General features: G+C 42.3%; 1 protein-coding gene across 19 annotated transcripts in view; it reads left to right on the top strand.

The window, feature by feature from the left end:
* The window catches only part of PHF21A (PHD finger protein 21A), a 240,794-nt gene extending 223,965 nt beyond the window's left edge, over nucleotides 1-16,829 (top strand). For 9 of the 19 annotated variants that reach the window (XM_090033022.1, XM_090033024.1, XM_090033023.1 and 6 more), the window contains 5 exons: nucleotides 259-339; nucleotides 2,857-3,012; nucleotides 4,549-4,624; nucleotides 4,971-5,074; nucleotides 7,115-16,829. In XM_090033022.1, coding sequence (XP_089889148.1) covers nucleotides 259-339; nucleotides 2,857-3,012; nucleotides 4,549-4,624; nucleotides 4,971-5,074; nucleotides 7,115-7,369 — 672 coding nt within the window. In that variant the 3' untranslated portion in view covers nucleotides 7,370-16,829. The remainder of the gene's footprint in view (nucleotides 1-258; nucleotides 340-2,856; nucleotides 3,013-4,548; nucleotides 4,625-4,970; nucleotides 5,075-7,114) is intronic. The other 10 variants (XM_090033037.1, XM_090033036.1, XM_090033027.1 and 7 more) reach the window with 2 other exon arrangements.
* The last annotated feature ends 96 nt before the right edge of the window (nucleotides 16,830-16,925 follow it).

The raw sequence follows: 16,925 nt of genomic DNA, 5'->3' as shown, positions 1-16,925 counted from the left end.
CTCTAGCCGTTGAGCATGAGAGTTGGGGGTACACCATCTGAATCACCCTCTAGAGGCTTCAAGTGACAGAGATACAGGGGAAAAAAACCTAGTCATACCATATTCTCTTTCCTTTTCGGCATCCATTCTCTGCCACTGTGCAACACGGGATACTAGTCAAGATACATCTATGGTCTGACCCAGTAAATGCAATTCTTAGGTTCTTATGTGAACTCTCAGCAAAGCTGCACTAACTTATACTTGTCTGATGGTTCACAGGCAGCCCTGTCCCAGAAGCCAAGAACAGCCAGAGTGCAGCAAAGTAGAGGGAGCACACCACAGCAGACAAGCCCATGTTGTGTATGTGTGTTTGTGTATGTGTGACAATGGTAGGACCTGGGACATACAGTATTTGGGGGATCAAGTATTAGCTGCAAAGAGCTGATGAACCATCCTCCAGTTACTAATTCCCAGGAAATATTTTGTGTTATTCCATTATTGCTTTCCATCATAGCCCTATGAAAATAGGGCTGTGAATTTTGTGTGTGTGTTGCCATTCCAGTTGGTACATATGGAGTACATTTAGACTGTTGATGTGCTACTTGTTAACTGGTCTTGTTATTTGAATCGTCTTTCAATAGTTTATTGAATTAGAGTATTCCACACCTAAATTGTTACTGTCTTATGCAAGTATCACTCCCACAAGGAAATCAGCTGCTTGTGTCCCTGGTTAAATCTAATACTTCGCGTATCAAATTCTATAGCATTTTATGGGTCTGATTCTGCAATGGACTTGGCACCTCAGGCAAGATACTGAATGGTCTCCAATGCCATTGTGCTCAGCTGAGAGTTGAGGTTACTTAGCATCTCACATAATTGGGCTTTGCATTAGGATAGAACTGCAGAAGGCTCCAGGAAGTGTTTCCTTTTATTAGTTGGTGGCAGAAGAATTTCTTACTGCTTTTATTATGTTTCGTCTCTGTCTTCTGTTCCTTCCCTGCATCTAAACAGTTCAGGAAAGAGGAGAAAGAAACTCTTTCCATCCTGGCTACACAGATCCCTTCATGGAAGTCAGGAAATGACATTGATATGATTCTTCAATTAATCTTTAAGTATTCTTCAGTATAGAAGATAGTCCCAGGATGTAACATTTCTTTGATCCGTGGGAGTTACAGAATCAAAATATGGCACTAAGGACTTCAGAAAACAGGGCAACAATGTTAACCTTGGGAATTAGGGGAACAAAAGAGCAGTTCCCATCACACTGAGAACTTACCGCTCATGAAATGTGAAAGTTCAAACCTCAGCAAGATGCTTCTGTGTGACTTTCTTTGAAAATATGTTGAATACATTATTAAAATACATGCTACTTGTTCTTGCCCAATAACGTGTAAAAGAGCATGGCAAAGTCTAACATAATGCTAACATGGCCAAAGTCATCAAATAGCATATAAACTAACTCTGTTCAAAATGGAGCTTTTTGAACGGACTGACATTTCATATTAAAGAGGAAAACAGGTACACTCTGCCTCATTTTAGGCAAATTAGGTTCACAGTCCTGAAAGCCTTTTCTGTGGCATGTCAGTTGAATTCAGCAAAGATCCATGTGCAGGGGGTTTAAGATAGAAGTAGGGGACACATTCCCTGGCAATTCAGGTGGGCAGAGTATAAAATATAGGTACCCTTTTTTTGTTTCCTATTTTTTAATCTGCTTTCCTTGTGTGCCCTTCTCTTCAAGCATCTCAGATATTACCAGAGATGCTTATGACAGGAGGAAAGGGGGTGGGGGAAAGGAAACAAAAGCCAGACCTAACTTTATTTTAAATTTTGCACCTGGTGGAGTTATTGGGCGTTAATATTGGGGAAAGAAAGTGCCTCTGATGATGAAAAAAACAACTAAACACATTTTTTTAAAGGGAGACATAAGTTCTCCTGTTTTTAAAAATACTGTGGATACAGAGTGGGTACATGGTAAGCATTTTCCTTCTTGGTATTTTTCAGTTTCCTCATTATGTCCCATGCCCTAGGTTGATGATGAAGCAGAAAGTGTTACTTATAATAGATAGACCTATTGCTGAGCCACAGCTTTCCTGGTGTAATGTGCAGTAACTTCAGTGAAGTGAAAGGAATTTTATCAGGATATTGAACAGTTTACCATGAAGTAAAAGGGCATGAGGTACTATTAGATAACTGCGTGATCTTACCCTACAATAAGTAGGTAGAACCTTAAGTAAGTGAAAGAGGGCTAAGTTATTGCAGTTTAGCTCTCATCTACAGTGGGAAAAGTGTATGCACACAGGGAATTGCTGTGCAATAAAGTTCCATCCCCTTTTGCCCTCTGGTAGGTTGTTCATATGTCCATACCTTCAGAGATAAATTTGGTCCATTTTTTTCATTTATAAACCAGAATACCTTTTGCTTTGAGTATAACAGTTTGAAGGGGTGTCATGTGTGGTCTAAATTCTTTTAATAGCCACATGTGGGTTCCTGATGAAAGATAGTGAACAAAAGGCAGCCTTATTTGTACTTTACCACGATGGATCTGTGCTTGCATCCAAAGAGTAGATGGTCCAAGCGTGCTTCTTGTTAGCACCATCAAAAATATTTGAAAGTTTTCTTAGCTTATATGGATGATGGGCTAGCAGTTATTACTAGAAACAAGCATTCTATATGACCTAGAGATGGCAGAGGAAATCACATTTCTGACATCCTCACTGATGTTCCTGTTTCATTCCTGAAAAAGGGCTTGGCCATTTGGAATTCACTTAGCAATAGATTGTGCTGAAGAGTTTATGTTCAACTAAGATGAAGATGTCAAAGGTCAAAGTTCACATTTTGCCTTCTCTCTCCCTCCCTCCCTCCCCCTTCATTTTATAGGGCGATATCCATGAGGATTTTTGCAGTGTTTGCAGGAAAAGTGGGCAGTTGCTGATGTGTGACACATGTTCACGTGTGTATCACCTGGACTGTCTGGACCCACCTCTGAAAACCATTCCCAAGGGCATGTGGATCTGTCCCAAATGTCAAGACCAGGTATTGTTTGACAGACAGAGTTACATACAGTGCGCTACAAAGATTTCTCTGGGCTAAAGAAAATAACCTGATCAATTTGGCTTGGCTAGATCAGGACACCCTGACATTGAACAAATCTATTTGATCTGTAATTAGGATTGTGTGAATTTGGTCAAATTGCCACTGTGAGAAAGCTCATGAATACTAATCCTTTTAAGTCTTGTTTTTGTGTTTCCAGACTCAGGGTCTTTTTTTTGTTACCCTTGTATCACGACTCTGCTTTTCTGGGGCAAAGGATACAAACTTTTGGGAAAGGTTCTCTGTGACCCCCTAGGGCTTTTCCTATAGCTTTCCACTCTTAATTTCTTATAAACGTGATGGTTCTTTGTTCAAAATAAATAGGGTATTTGAACAAACCTACCTTTCATAGAGAAAATACTAAGCCATTGCTTTCCTTGTATGACTCAAACATCAGAGGAGTTGTTGTTCCTGTTCTCTTAGTGATGCCCTCTAATGCCAATATAATGCCTTTAGATAAAAGATTTGGACTTTTTCTCATAAAATCCTTCTAAAAATACTCAAAGAGGTTAGGATGAATAGATTATATTTTAATATTTCATCTATAATCACATCAGGAGTACTTTGGAACTTCTGAAATCACAAACGGATTGCTGTTAAGCCAGCAACTAAAAGCTATCACCATTCTGTCTGATTTAGGATAATATTGTGGTAGTCCATGTGACCCTCTGTAAACCAGATGATATCGTAAGAAAGAAGTCTGCCATTTTCATGTGGATGCTACACTGCTCAGCAAAAAACAAGTAATTGGAAGTAACTTGAGGAAGAATCCTGCTCCATTTACCATCCTTACCTGCCTTTATTGCCCACTTCTTTGTTATATTCAGCTGATGGGTCACCAAAAGTAAAGAAAAAAAATAAAATTTCTCAGACATTTAACTTCAGAGTGACTGAGGCCTCAAGTCCTTGAGGTCATACTTATGATTTCCTATCAAGAACACCCAACATTTTCATCCTCTTTGAATAAGGTAATTTAGGCAGGAGCCTAGACACGAATGATGCTTACCCTTCTGAGGAGGGTTTAGCGATGGCAGTAAGGTGCTTCTGAGAATGGTTGGAGACAGGATAGTATTGTGTGTAATATATCAGATAAGTCTAACTTTCAGACATGTAGTATGGAGACTGCTCTAACCATTGGAGGCTTTCTCCAAGAATGATCTAGATCAGTAGTTTGTCTGGACCATAAAATCACACTCCTGTCTCCTGGCAGGTTTGAGTTAGGTATGTTGCCTTTTCATGCTTCTTTAAGTTTCACTAGTTGGCTATCTTTTGTGTGAGAGAATTCAATAAAATGGTGACATTTGTGATAAACAGGTCTTCTTTGTGGGAGCTATAGCACAGATGTGAATAATTTTCTCCTTTAAATCTTGAAACAGGCTCGCAAAGCATTAACAGAGTTGTGTCTGACAGCATCCAAGAAAAACTTTATCTTCTCTCTTTCCCCCAGCAGTAAACCATGCTTACACTTTTTTCTTTCAGATGCTAAAGAAAGAAGAAGCAATCCCATGGCCAGGGACTTTAGCAATTGTTCATTCATATATTGCATACAAAGCAGGTAGGAAAACAGAGGAGAACACTTATGCTTTGCTTTTGATTTTGGAAAACATTATTCAGGTAACAGGGTTAGGTAATACTTGCTTTTCAAGAAGAAATAAAGGAGAATAAACCCTTGAAAAGCCACATAATAAGTGAAAAGGGCAGCCTCTGTATTTTATGAAAGCCTTGTATGACTCTTCACTTATGCAGGTGCAATTTCAGGTATTATCCAATGTGCTAGTTGTCAGATGACTCTTAACACTGGTATACCCATTGTGTAAAGGAGCTTAGAAACTCCATCTGCAGGGCATACAAGAGACCCTTTAAATATTCATCACTGAGAGGATTAATACTCCCTTTTGCAGCAAAAGAAGAGGAGAAACAGAAGCTACTTAAGTGGAGCTCAGATTTAAAACAGGAAAGAGAACAACTAGAGCAGAAGGTTAAACAGCTCAGCAATTCTATAACAGTAAGTATTGCTCTCCCATGTAACCTTACACTTGTGTCCTGCCTGCTTACATGATGCTAGAATGAAAGAACTACAAAGAGCAAGTCTGAACACAAGTGTGAGCCTGATCCAGCTTCCATTAGAGTCAGTGAGAATTGAGTAAGTTTCTACTTAAACTTTGCTCTTTTCCCTGCTCTTTAGAGCTTTGGGAAGTGTGAAGGACAGGAACTGGGAACTCACTTTGCCATGTTGGATGAGATGTATGTTGTGTGGGCTAGTTTTACATAGTAGATGCATAGTAAACTTTACTAGGAGCAGTTGATAAGCTGGAGGAGCAACCTGTGGAGACTATTGGTCTCATTTTAATTTGAATAGCTAGGCTTCATTGGTGGGACCTATACTGTTGGTGCATGGGACCACCATTCCCAAGATGAAAATGACTGTAGTGTACTCCATTTACTCACAGATTTGGCCTGCAGGTTTTTGGCAAATCCCCAAGATAGTTTCAGTTAGGTAAATGTGTGGTATCTCCATATATAATAATTATATCTTGCCATTCTATCTTGGTTTGTGACAGTAGCTGTAATCTATATATTAGCAGATCTTTGTTTATCACCACAATACACAAATTAGGCCCCTAAGTCATTGCTGCAAATGTGAGCCTCATTTAAAATGGCATGGAATTATCAATGCTAAATTCTTTTCAATAGCAAATGTTTGCAACAATATGTTGCAATGTTCTAATGTTTGGAAAAGTTGATACAGTATACCTTTGCCTCTTCTATTTTCTGGCTAAGGAAAATGTTTAGAAGGTTTGTAAGGTGTCCCATGTCTAAAGTCCTTTTGCTGGTGAGTACAATAGAATAAATCAAATAAATAATAGGTGGTATATTAAAAGGCTACATGCCTCCTTTTAAAAAAGAAAATTTCATATTGGTGGTAAGTGGCACTGACTAACTGCTCCGGAGGCATGGCATGGTGTGATAACAATGATGTGAATACTCCAAGGATGGGCACACATTGTACAGTCACCCAAATTCCTCTTCTCTTGACCAGAGGGACTGTCTGTGGGTGAGGACAATTCATTCTTCATGGATCACTCGTCATCTACTGCCTCACTGAACTGCCAGCAAAGGGCCAATTAGAACCAATTATATAGCTGGGTTTCTATGATGCTGTCATCCATAGTTAGAAACTGAACTGGGACCAAGAGGGTTTGAAGAGTAGTGGCAGACAAAAGGCTTTAAAACTTTAAGGCGGTTGCAGTTTCTGTGCGAGGACCTGCATGTTATAGACATAACAATATTGCCTTATCCTTTTTCTTTTTGAGAGTTTCAGCCATAGATGTCAGCAGTATTTTGCTCTGGGAACATTAAGCGATTGTGTTCTTTTTAAGCTAACTTGCCTTGACTCTTATCTTTTGATGAGCTATTTGGGTTTCTGAAGTTCATAATGGAAAATGACCACAAAATACAATTTTCAAGTGAAGAGGGGACTGTCCCTTTCTCTTCAAGTCACCTTTTGTATTTATCGGGGGGGAGGAGGGCTAATGTTTCTGCCAAAACAGGCTAAGCTGTGTGCAGAAGCAAAGGCTTATCTCATTAGTGGGACCCACACGCTGTCAGCAAAGTCGGCTCAAACAGGACATCTCCGTTTGCAGAGCCGAGGTAAGGACACTTCAGAAATACAATCTGAAAAGAAAATAACAAAAGCTTGCAGTAGAAGGTATCCCCAGAATCCCCTTCAGAATAAACACAAAAGGATGAAGCCAGTTCTGCTGTTCCCAAAACTACAAGGGAGGTGACACAAATGGGTAGAGTAACTGGTAGTTAGTTGCCTGCAAGCAATTTAATTCCTCTCTTGGTAAATACTAATTCATCTGTGTGCAGCTTTGAGGCTGGTCCTCCTCAAAACTGGGAAAGTGAATTTACAAGTACAGTCCTTTCTTGGGTTGTTATCTGGATTGCGATCCTTTGAATTCCTTTCTTTACCATCTTCAGTTCCACTAGATATCTTTATGCATATAATGGTTGAGCTTCTTGTTGTTCTAATTTGCTGCAGAAATGCATGGAAATGAAGAATACCATCCTTGCAAAACAGAAGGAGATGCACAGCTCCTTGGAGAAGGTAAAACAGCTGATTCGCCTCATCCAGGGCATCGACCTTTCAAAACCCATAAACTCTGAGGTCAATTCAGTAGCCGTCTCCAATGGCATGGACTCCACTAACAATGCTAATGCTGCCACCTCCACCCCAGCCCCCTCCCCTTCCCAGAGCTGCATGGTGAACTGTAACAAGGGCGATGAGACTAAATAACACAGTAAAGTAAGAAGGAGCCAAGGGAGGTGGCGGCGAGGAGGAGGAGCAAAATAACGAAACTCTAGAGAAGCAAAACTGGATTTCTTCTGGAAAGTGCAGAATTCTTTAGTTCTTTGGTTCCAGAGAGAGCGTGAAGATGCTTGTGCCAGGCGGCACCGGAGTTTGCCAATTGATCCTTCTTATTCTGTGTGTACATGCAAAGTTTGGATCATGTTACATGAATAGTGCCAGCTGGGGGTTCTTTGCCAGCACCATGCCAAGTGAAATAATATATTTACTCTCTCTATATTTTACACCAGTGTGTGCCTGCAGCAGCCTCCACAGCCACTATAGGTTTGTTTTATTTTTGTTTGGGGTGAGGAGCAGGGATGAGGGAGGAGAGCAGGTTTCAAATCCTTATTTGCAGAACCGTTTGTTTAGCTAGGGAACAAACAAGTCCAAAGAGCCTGTGGGCTTTTCCTGTTTCTAAACTCTCAGTACTATTAAACCAAAAACCAGAAATATAAATTAATAAATCCCAGTGCCCAGAGGGGACGAGTCTATCAAATAAACAGTATTTACTATTGTTTGGACAGGAGATGTACTAAAGGAATGGGGATGGATTTTTCACTGAGTAACCAGCATGTGTGCCGGCTGGGGATTTACTGTTCTGGCAGCTTCGGGTTAATCCTGTTTCTTCACATTAGACAAATGCAATGCATTGCAGAATTGGTTTGGTTTGGGTCCTCGAGGTGAACCAGAAAGCCTTTGCTGGGTGTGGAAATGAGAAGGCCAAACAGTCAACTTACAGCGTCGGAAAGGGGGTGTCCCAAGGGAAGATGTGCATCTGAGATTTTACTTGAAAATGAGGTTCCAACACTTTTCTATATTTATAAAACAAAAGTATCCTGAACAAAGTAGCACACGACCCAGATGTGTGAACTGAACAGAGAAATGTCCTTTTCTTTCATTTCCTTTCTCTTTCTTTTGGTAACAAGAACTAAATAAGGAATAGAAAAGCTGTTTTTCAGGCTGACAGTCTAATTAAAGAGGTAGATGGGGCCTTGCATGGTATAGATTAGAAGTAATAGTGTCAGTGAGATACAGTGAGTCGTCGTGAGTCCTTGTGTCATCGTTTTGGGCACTGTTTTTTTATGCAAGGGCAAAATCTTTGTATCTGGGGGAAAAAAAAACAACTTTTTTAAATTAAAAAGGAAAATAAAAGATATTGAGGTCTTCCTAGTGTTACTTAAAATAAGATCAAGGTAAGAAACATTGTAAAAATTACAAAAGTGCTATTTGTTTCCTAAACAAGTGATTTCTATTAAAAAGGTGTCAGAACTGGAGAAAATGCTGTGTACTTAGAATTTTTTAACACAGACTTTGCTTATTCTGATGACATTCTGCTTTGTGTTTGTGTTTTAAAATCCAGCGGGACGGGTTTCCATAGACAATCTCATCCATGCCACTGGCTGGACTCTAAGCAGAATCAAATTCTAAAATGCTGGACCTTGCCTCCATCTGGAGGATCTGTGAGGCTTGTCTCTGCCAGTATGGCATCTCCCCATTCTTTTATGTGTTAGTAGCCCAGAGAAAAGCATTGGCAGCACGGTTGTTAAAGCCTTTATGTTTTTGTAATGCATAAATATGGACTGATTAGAGCCTGGGGGTGAAAGACAGTGGATTTGTTAGTCCTGAAATCTCCTTTTGTTATATCCTCTTATTTCAGCAGTCTTTGTCTTTCATATTATGGTGCGACTGTGGATAGTGGAACCTGCCTTGTGAGCTCCGTTGTCACAGGGATTGTATCAGTTGAGAGTGCTGATCCTGGCCATTCAGCATGTGTGTCCTGCAGCTACCCAGTTTCACAAATGCATATAGATGTGTTGGGACAAATCCTGTTTCCACTAAAGTCATTGGCAATACCCAGGGGAGCAGGGTTGGGTCTGTAACACATGTGAGTCCGGGCAGAACTCTTTGTGTGGTGGTGAGTGGTGTGAATGCCTAGTGGTTGGGCAGGGCTGCTCTGCTGCTGGTGGTAATGAAATAATAAAGAGCTTTTCATTGATGCAGTTTGCCTGCTCTGTTCAGAGCAAAACAGAGTGAATTCCCCAAACCTATATAGCCTGAGAGTCTCTGCTGCCACATCTCACATATATGCCTTTGTGGGATTCTTGGAGTGGTTTCCTTCACTTCTCTGTCTTTCAAGGACCCTTCCCTCTTTCTCAGTGAAGTGAACATGCACTTTTTTCAGCTCTGAACCCAGCAGTTGATCCTCAGTTCTTACTTATGCTTGTCTATAGGTCTGGGAAGAGGGTGCATTGTGTGCTCTTTTCGGCTTGCCCTGTGATAAAATGGACTTTTATCTTCAGTTGCCTGAATTCTGTTTTGAAGGCAGGTAAGATGCAGATATTGGTTAGCAGGAATAGCTGGAGCAAGAAGGCAGCTATCAAATGCGTTTAAAACTCTCTGTAGGAAATATGCTTTTTGCATGTAACAACACAGTTAACCCATAGAATTAATTCCTACAGGACATCCTTGGAACCAGGAGCTTAGTGAAATTTAAAAAGGATTAAATATTTAGCGAGATAATGAGAGAAAATGTGCTAGAAATAAAAGCAGTCTTGCTTTTGGATCTAGTCCAGCAACCAACTGCCCAGGGTCAGGAAGAAAATTCCCCATGGACAGGTTATTCTGTTATTAGCCACAGTGGTGTTTCTAGCTCCTGCTTCTGAAGCCTCTGGTACTGTTCACTATCAGAGACAGGATTCCAGAGTAAACAGATGCTGGCCTTAGCTGTCTTTACAATTCTCACATTCCCCCCATTCAGTGTTATCTTCTTAGTGCAGTTTGGACTATTTCACTATTTGGGGTCACAAAGCATGTGTAAAAGCTGAGCACTGCTTTGATTTCTTCTATGCCCATTACAGGAAAGGGCTGATGGTGGAATTTGGTGTTGACTTTACTCTCTTCTAAATATAGCAGCACATCACCCAGGATGTGTCAGTGTACCCACTTCCCCTTTTCCAAGGCATCTGTTCATCTCTAGAGTCTAAATATATCCTTTCAACCTGGTTTGGCCTAAATTCCACCTTTTGTTAATGTTTTTTTGTTGAGAAAAGTCCTCCAGGCTACAAAAACCTGCTTTTAAATTCTACTCTGACCTTTAAGAAATGATCGTAACTTGAAGCCTTTGATGCTGGTCAGGGGATCTTTTCCCTCTCTGATCCTTTGTTGTATACAGCCTCTCCTACAAACTGCAGCAACATCAGTTAATAGACATGTACCATTCTGAGAGCTGTGCTGACATTGGCAGTGATGCTTCCTACACAGTCATAAGTAAACAAGAGATGTCTGCCCGATCAGGAACAATGGGAAGAAAGGGAATTGCTAAATAGGAAAGAAAATGTATTTTCAAACTGCTCAAAAGGGTCCTCTAACAATGGAGAAATTAAAACTGTTTGAGAGTTAGCTTTTAAGCTCAAGCTGGCACTAATATCTACTGCTTTTTCTTCTTGTGCTCAGTACAGACTCAGTATGTGTTGAAATCTCCCTAGTGCTGAATTCCATTTAATCAAGGCTGGGTGGCAAGCTACAGCTCTTAGCACTTAGCACTTTGTACTTCTAAAGCACCGTGCAGGTCTTAACGAGTTCTGGCATCACTGCAGGGAGTGGGCATTGACTTATCTCCATTTTAAGTTACAAGAAAGTGAAGCCACAGAGCAAGCTGGTGTCACACAGGTTCCTGACTCCCAGCCCAACATTCAGGGCTCTAGATACTGCTGCCCCTCTCCATGGTTCAGAAATAGAATAACTCAATTGCAGAAGCAGGCCTTACTTTGCAGTCCCTCCCGATAGCTTGATGATGCAGTTGTCAATGAAAGTGAAATTATAATACCTGGCTAGAATAATTAGTCTTGTGTTTAGTTCTTTAGACTAGAAATGTGCTCAGGGTTATACAAAACACAGGCAGTTCACCAGGCAGTATGTAAAGGGACTATTGCTGGGCAGGATAGACAGCTTGTATGTACTTTTGAATACATTGCAACTAGCTGGCAGTTATCACTGGCAGAATAAAACAGTAGTTTGCATGTGAGAAATCCTGGTGAAAAGGATCCTTTTGTTACCTACGAAAGACCGAAAGCTCATTTGTCCATAATTGTAAACGCATTTCTAATGGCAAGGATAAGAATTTGAATCTGCCACCCTAGAAATGAAAGGCTGGTGATTTTACAGGCAGTTCTATCAGTTCTATCAGTTGTGCTATTGATGGTGATTAATGTATCAATTGAAAGTGACAAGGTGTCAGAAAGCGAATTCATTGCCAAGCTGGCTAGAGTTGTGAATGCTAAACATGACTTCTCAACTTCAGATCATCCTCTTCCATGGCCTGTTGCAGATTCAGCCCTGGAGGTGTGGCAGGCAGCCGAAAAAGCCTAGGGTGAATTTCCTTGTCATGCCAGGGAGCAACAGAAACTCGAGGAATATGTAAAATAAATGTGGACATTTTCTTGGAACCCTGAGGCAGTGAGACATCATCAGTGAATTTGCAGTGCAAGTGTTCTCTCCCAGCCAAGCTACGTCCTGCCTCTTTTGCTTTCTCAGCGCTAACTTAATACATTTTTGAAAAGCAAATGCATTTGAAAAAAAATGGAGCATTCCAATGTCAAATCAGAAATTAACTGTTTTTTTCTAGGGGTTGTCCCTGGTCCAGACTTAGCCAGCCTCCAGAGCTTCCAGCCTGGGAAAACTCTATAGCCCACTTTTAGGCCATGGCTTTCCTGAGTGGAGGTTGGGATGTTTTGTTGCACCTGCCAGGAAGCACTTTGTTTGCCAAGTCTATCCACAGTTTCGGTCAGGGCAAGGCAAGGGCTCTGGCTGATATCTGAGTGAACCATAGAAAGGTCTCCTGCAACACCTTTCAGAAACTAGATGAGGGTAGGTTTGGTAAGACTCAACTTATGGCACCTCACCTGGTCTACTAATAAATCAGGCATGCCTGCACTATCAAGAGAGCAGGAAGAGCCACAAGAGCTGTGGATCCAGGGTGATCCTGCACCAGAAAAATTTTCAAACATCCACTTGCCACCTCTTCTCTCCTCTTAGCCCACACAGGCTTGCACAGAACATAGCAAACAACCCCCTCAGCAGCCCAGCCTGAGCAGTTCCTGTTCTGTCCTGTTGTTTGTAGAAGATTTTCCAGCAATCGTGACTAGGACGAGTAGCATGTGTGTCATAAAACTGCATCCATCCCATCTTCACTGTCGCTGGTCCTGATGAGAAGAACATCATTTCTATTCTGTTAACCAGCTTTGTAGATCCATGGCAAATTCAATCTGGCTGGGTTGCCACAGAGGACTTACTGCTAAGTTTACTCCCAGCTTCTGATGTAGAGAAGAGAACCAACAGAGGCACCTTTTTCTGGCCAGACAGAAAGGAAGGACATGTTTCATTGTGTACCTGATAGGCACAAGGTCTCTTAAGGACTGCAGCAACAGGGAGGTTGGACCCAATCTCTGCACCAATCTCTGCAGCAGCACACTGCCCTGAATCCAGGCTGTTAATAATTTGCACCTGACCCAGGGAAGCTGAAAGAACCATGCAAAATCAGGAAGGAGCAGGGGCTTCAGACTTGATCCCCAAGCTACCGTCCTCCTGCCTGCCCTCCCTAGAGGCTTGTTCCTCCTGAAATACATCTATGAAAGGACAGGATACTTTAGAAATCCTATGCAGTTCTCCCTTCCTTTGCACACCCCATCAGCAGGGATGCGGTGTTTGTTTGTGGGAGAGGAAGCAGGCCCCAAACCCTCCCTATCTCTGTCCCCACCACTCATAGCCCAAGTCATTTCTCCCTGACAAGAGCTGCATTGTTCATTCTCATCATAAAGTTAGGAAGGAGAGCTAACTGTATTCTTGTGCCTTGTACAAATGGCTGGAAGAATTAGTGCAGTGGTGGGTGTGGTATTTATTGGTGAATAAAAATGACAGGCCCCTGTTCCAGATAGTTAAGTTTAGGGTGAACATATGGCCCCAGAAGCCAGGAACAGGCCTGATTTAGAGTAATTTTTAGTGTCTGTTATCAGTCATGTGAGTAAACTTGTCTGCAAGCTGCCTGAGAGCACCTGCACTGCAAAGTTCATCTCATCTGTGAATGAGTCCTGAAGCTGGCCTCCTCCAGAGTTGATCAGGACAGAGTCCACACAACTCCCAAACTGAACAGAAGTTTGTTAGTAAACTTTTGGGAGCAACCTGTTATTCAGTCTGCCAAGGAGTTACGGTGCTTCATTTAGCCAAAACTAGCTTTTAATATTTGGGTGTTTTGCATCTGTATACAAACAGTGAGCACCATGCTCAGCAGAACTTAGGGAACCAGTAGTGCTAAAGGAAACAAGCTCTTTACCTGTCGGTTTGCATGTCTGCTTGAGGCTGCTGCAGTCTGGATGCCTCACGTGGCAGCTCTGTGCCAAAACCTGTCTTTGAATGACTGTTCAGCTATATTGTTCCCCCCCATGTCCTTACAGTGTGGTTTTTTAGGGATGTTTGCACTGGGTAATGTCATTGTTGAAGTTAGGTTGAGGCATAGTTGCTTTACCTAAGGAAGCCTTTTGAAAGGGCTCTTCAGAAGGCTAGCTTGGAGAACAGCATCAAGGGTGGAGCCATTGCTAGTCTCCTTATGACTGCCATCTGGATGGAGCGGCAGCCAGTCAGCACCAGATGTGGGTGGAGTTGCCCGTACCAATTCAGGGTGCAGGGATGGGTGAGAACAGCCTCTTCACTGTTGGCTAGTTCTGCAGTGTCCAGTTGTGTCAGAGGTTTCAGAAGTGAAAAAGACACTTGCCTCGGTCCGCTTTGTTAAAAGTAGTAAGGGTCTGACTTCCATTACCAAGTGGACAAGAGGCAGGGAAGGCTGCTTACTGGGCCCAAATGCTAAGCACTGTCAGCCTGTTGCTAGTTGGTAGCATGGTTATCATTTAGAGATTTGCTTTGTTTGTTTTTTTTAATTATTATTTTTTACAGTGCAGTCGGTGTAAACTCAGCCACTTCTAGACCCTTTGTCCAGCAGCTTTCCAAAGGCTCCCCTTAGCAGTTTTGCTAGAAAAGAAATGAAGAATAAATTGCTGCTCTGAGCCTGAAGAGACTTTAGATCTTCATTTTAGATGAGGCTGGGACTGAGGAATTCCTGAGTTGTGATCCTAGCTCTGATACTGGTCTCTTTGTTATCCTGGGTAAATCTGAGCAAAGTTGTCAAGAGTTACCTTCAATTTGGAGTACCCAACTTTACAGCAAGGCCCTGGGGTTTTTTATGTTTGTTTGTTTCCTGAAGCACTGAGCACCTACAGTGCCAGTTACAGCCATGGAAGCTGCCAGGACCCACTCTCTACAAGTCAACAATCCAGGTGTTTCAGACTAAGGGACCCAAAGAGCAATGATTCTTTGGAAAAGACCACTACCACCAACACCCCTCCTGCCAGCTTCAGCTCCCCCAAATCTCTTTAAAAAGTCTGACAGTTGTAACCTTTTGAGCTGTGTTTTTTTCATACCTTGGGCACCTAGCACTGTGCGTGCTAAGAAAGTAAGCACGTTGGCAGTCAGAGCTGAACAGAGCAGAAGGCTGCATGTTACCACTTGCTAGTCTGTAATTTCTAAACATAGTTTCACATGGTTCCTCATTTTAATTATTGTTGGCATAAAAATAGCACCTGACTAAGGCTGCGAGTAGTGTCTCACATCAGCTCTTCCCTTTGAAAATATGCTTTGCCTCTGAGTCATTCCCACTTTCTTATGCGACAGGCAGCCAGGGCCCCTTAGGGAGATTTTACTACCAAGCATCTCCTCAGATAAGAGCCAAGCTTCCCAGTCTGAACACGCTAGTTCCACCCAGCTGGAGATTCCTCCTCCGCTCCACAGTGGCTTCATTGACCAAAAAAAGTGTGCATGTTTATTCAAGATAACTCCTGGGTCTTAGCCACCTACTGTAATGTCCTGGTGGAGGCAAAGCAGTGCAACTGCTCAGTGAGGTCGACTAGGCAAGATCCTGTATGGGTGTGCATGCGTGACCTGCCTCACTGCCTACTTACAGTCAGATAACAAATGTACAGTCCTTAACTTGCTGTAGCAAAACCTGTCTTGTGTGTCAGTGAAGACAAAGCCTGGGGGCTAAGAGGAAGGAATAACTGGCAAGAGCTGTACTTGCATGGTAGCAGGGGATGGAATCCTGTAGGAGAGAGCTAGGCAGTGCCAGGCAGCACATTATGAGTTTTGAAGTAGTACTATGTCTTGTAGGGGCTTACTAGCTGTCATCTTTAAGCTCTTCCCTTTACCAAAGGCTTTTGCCATGGGACCTTAGTAAGGTTGAGGGAGAAACTCAAAGCAGTCTTTGATCTCTGTTTCACATGCCAATAAAATGTAAGATTAGTGCCAATTCTGTCTTGCTAGACTTGCGGGTGCAGACAGCGGTCCCCCAGGTGCTGTGCTGTGCTGTGCTGACACCCACACAAGAGTTACCACACAACTGCAGAATGGAAATCGAGTCCTGGGTCATAGTTGAGCTAACAAGCTATGACTAAAGACTGTACCCTGCCCTGATCCTCTGGCTCCTCTAAATTCTTTTAAATGCATTTAACACTGATTCTCATCTCCTGTGGCTTTGGTCCCCTGCCTTCATTGGCTGTACCTGTGAACTGCCTGGGATCCAGTTCCAGGTAACTGGAGAACAGGGAAAGGCTTTGTGAACTGGGTTCTAGATAAGACACAAGAAAGTGGCATTCTTGATGGATCATTGGCTTCTGTTTAAAAAAAACAAACAAACAAACAAAGCAGTGGCTCCATCAATCTGTAAACCTGTGGCAGGACAGAGGTGTTCTCATGACTAGCTCCTTCAGGGGAAATGCGTGCGAGTGTGAAGTAGCAGTAGCAGCTTGTCTCCCTAGTACAGGCAGTGGGTCTGGTACTTGGGGGCACCTGTAGGTAAGGTGGCAGGTTTTGTCTTTAGTTTAATAGTTTTCCACGGCCATTTGTGCTGTACTCATTCAGGCACAGGAACAAAGAACTGAACATGGCAATAGCATCTACTGTCTCCCCATCTCTTTTTCCTTTGACATTCGTGCCAGACCAACCCAGTGTCTCTTGTGCTGCCTCCGGTTCCTGAGAATCTCATATCATTGCAGGCCTTGGTGTAAAATACCCTTTCTGAATGGTACCACTTTGTTTTCACAGACTCGCGTGATGCGGATACTGACTCGTGAGCTGGTTTGGATTTTTTAAATATCTCTATTTTTTTTAGCCTGATGCTCATAGTGACCTGCAGTCTCTTTGCTGCCTTCTCTCTGTAGCCTTCAAGTCCCTTGTGGTTTCAGTTTTGGTACAACTGTGTTTAGATTTTAGCAAATTAAAGTTGGGAGGGAGGGGATACAGAGCATCTGATCAATTTGTATTTATTTATTTTAACATTTTACTAAATAAAACACAATGAAATCTCTTGGCTCTTTAGCTGTGTTTGGCAGGGGGGCAGCAGCTTTTCCCGTCACCCGCATGGGGCAGCAGGACCAGAGAGGACCATTATGCGCACAGGGCA

This window comes from Crocodylus siamensis, chromosome 2, assembly GCF_052110815.1.
Source record: "Crocodylus siamensis isolate JL-2025a chromosome 2, ASM5211081v1, whole genome shotgun sequence".
Taxonomy (NCBI): Eukaryota; Metazoa; Chordata; order Crocodylia; family Crocodylidae; genus Crocodylus; species Crocodylus siamensis.
This window is presented reverse-complemented; position numbering and strand designations above follow the sequence as displayed.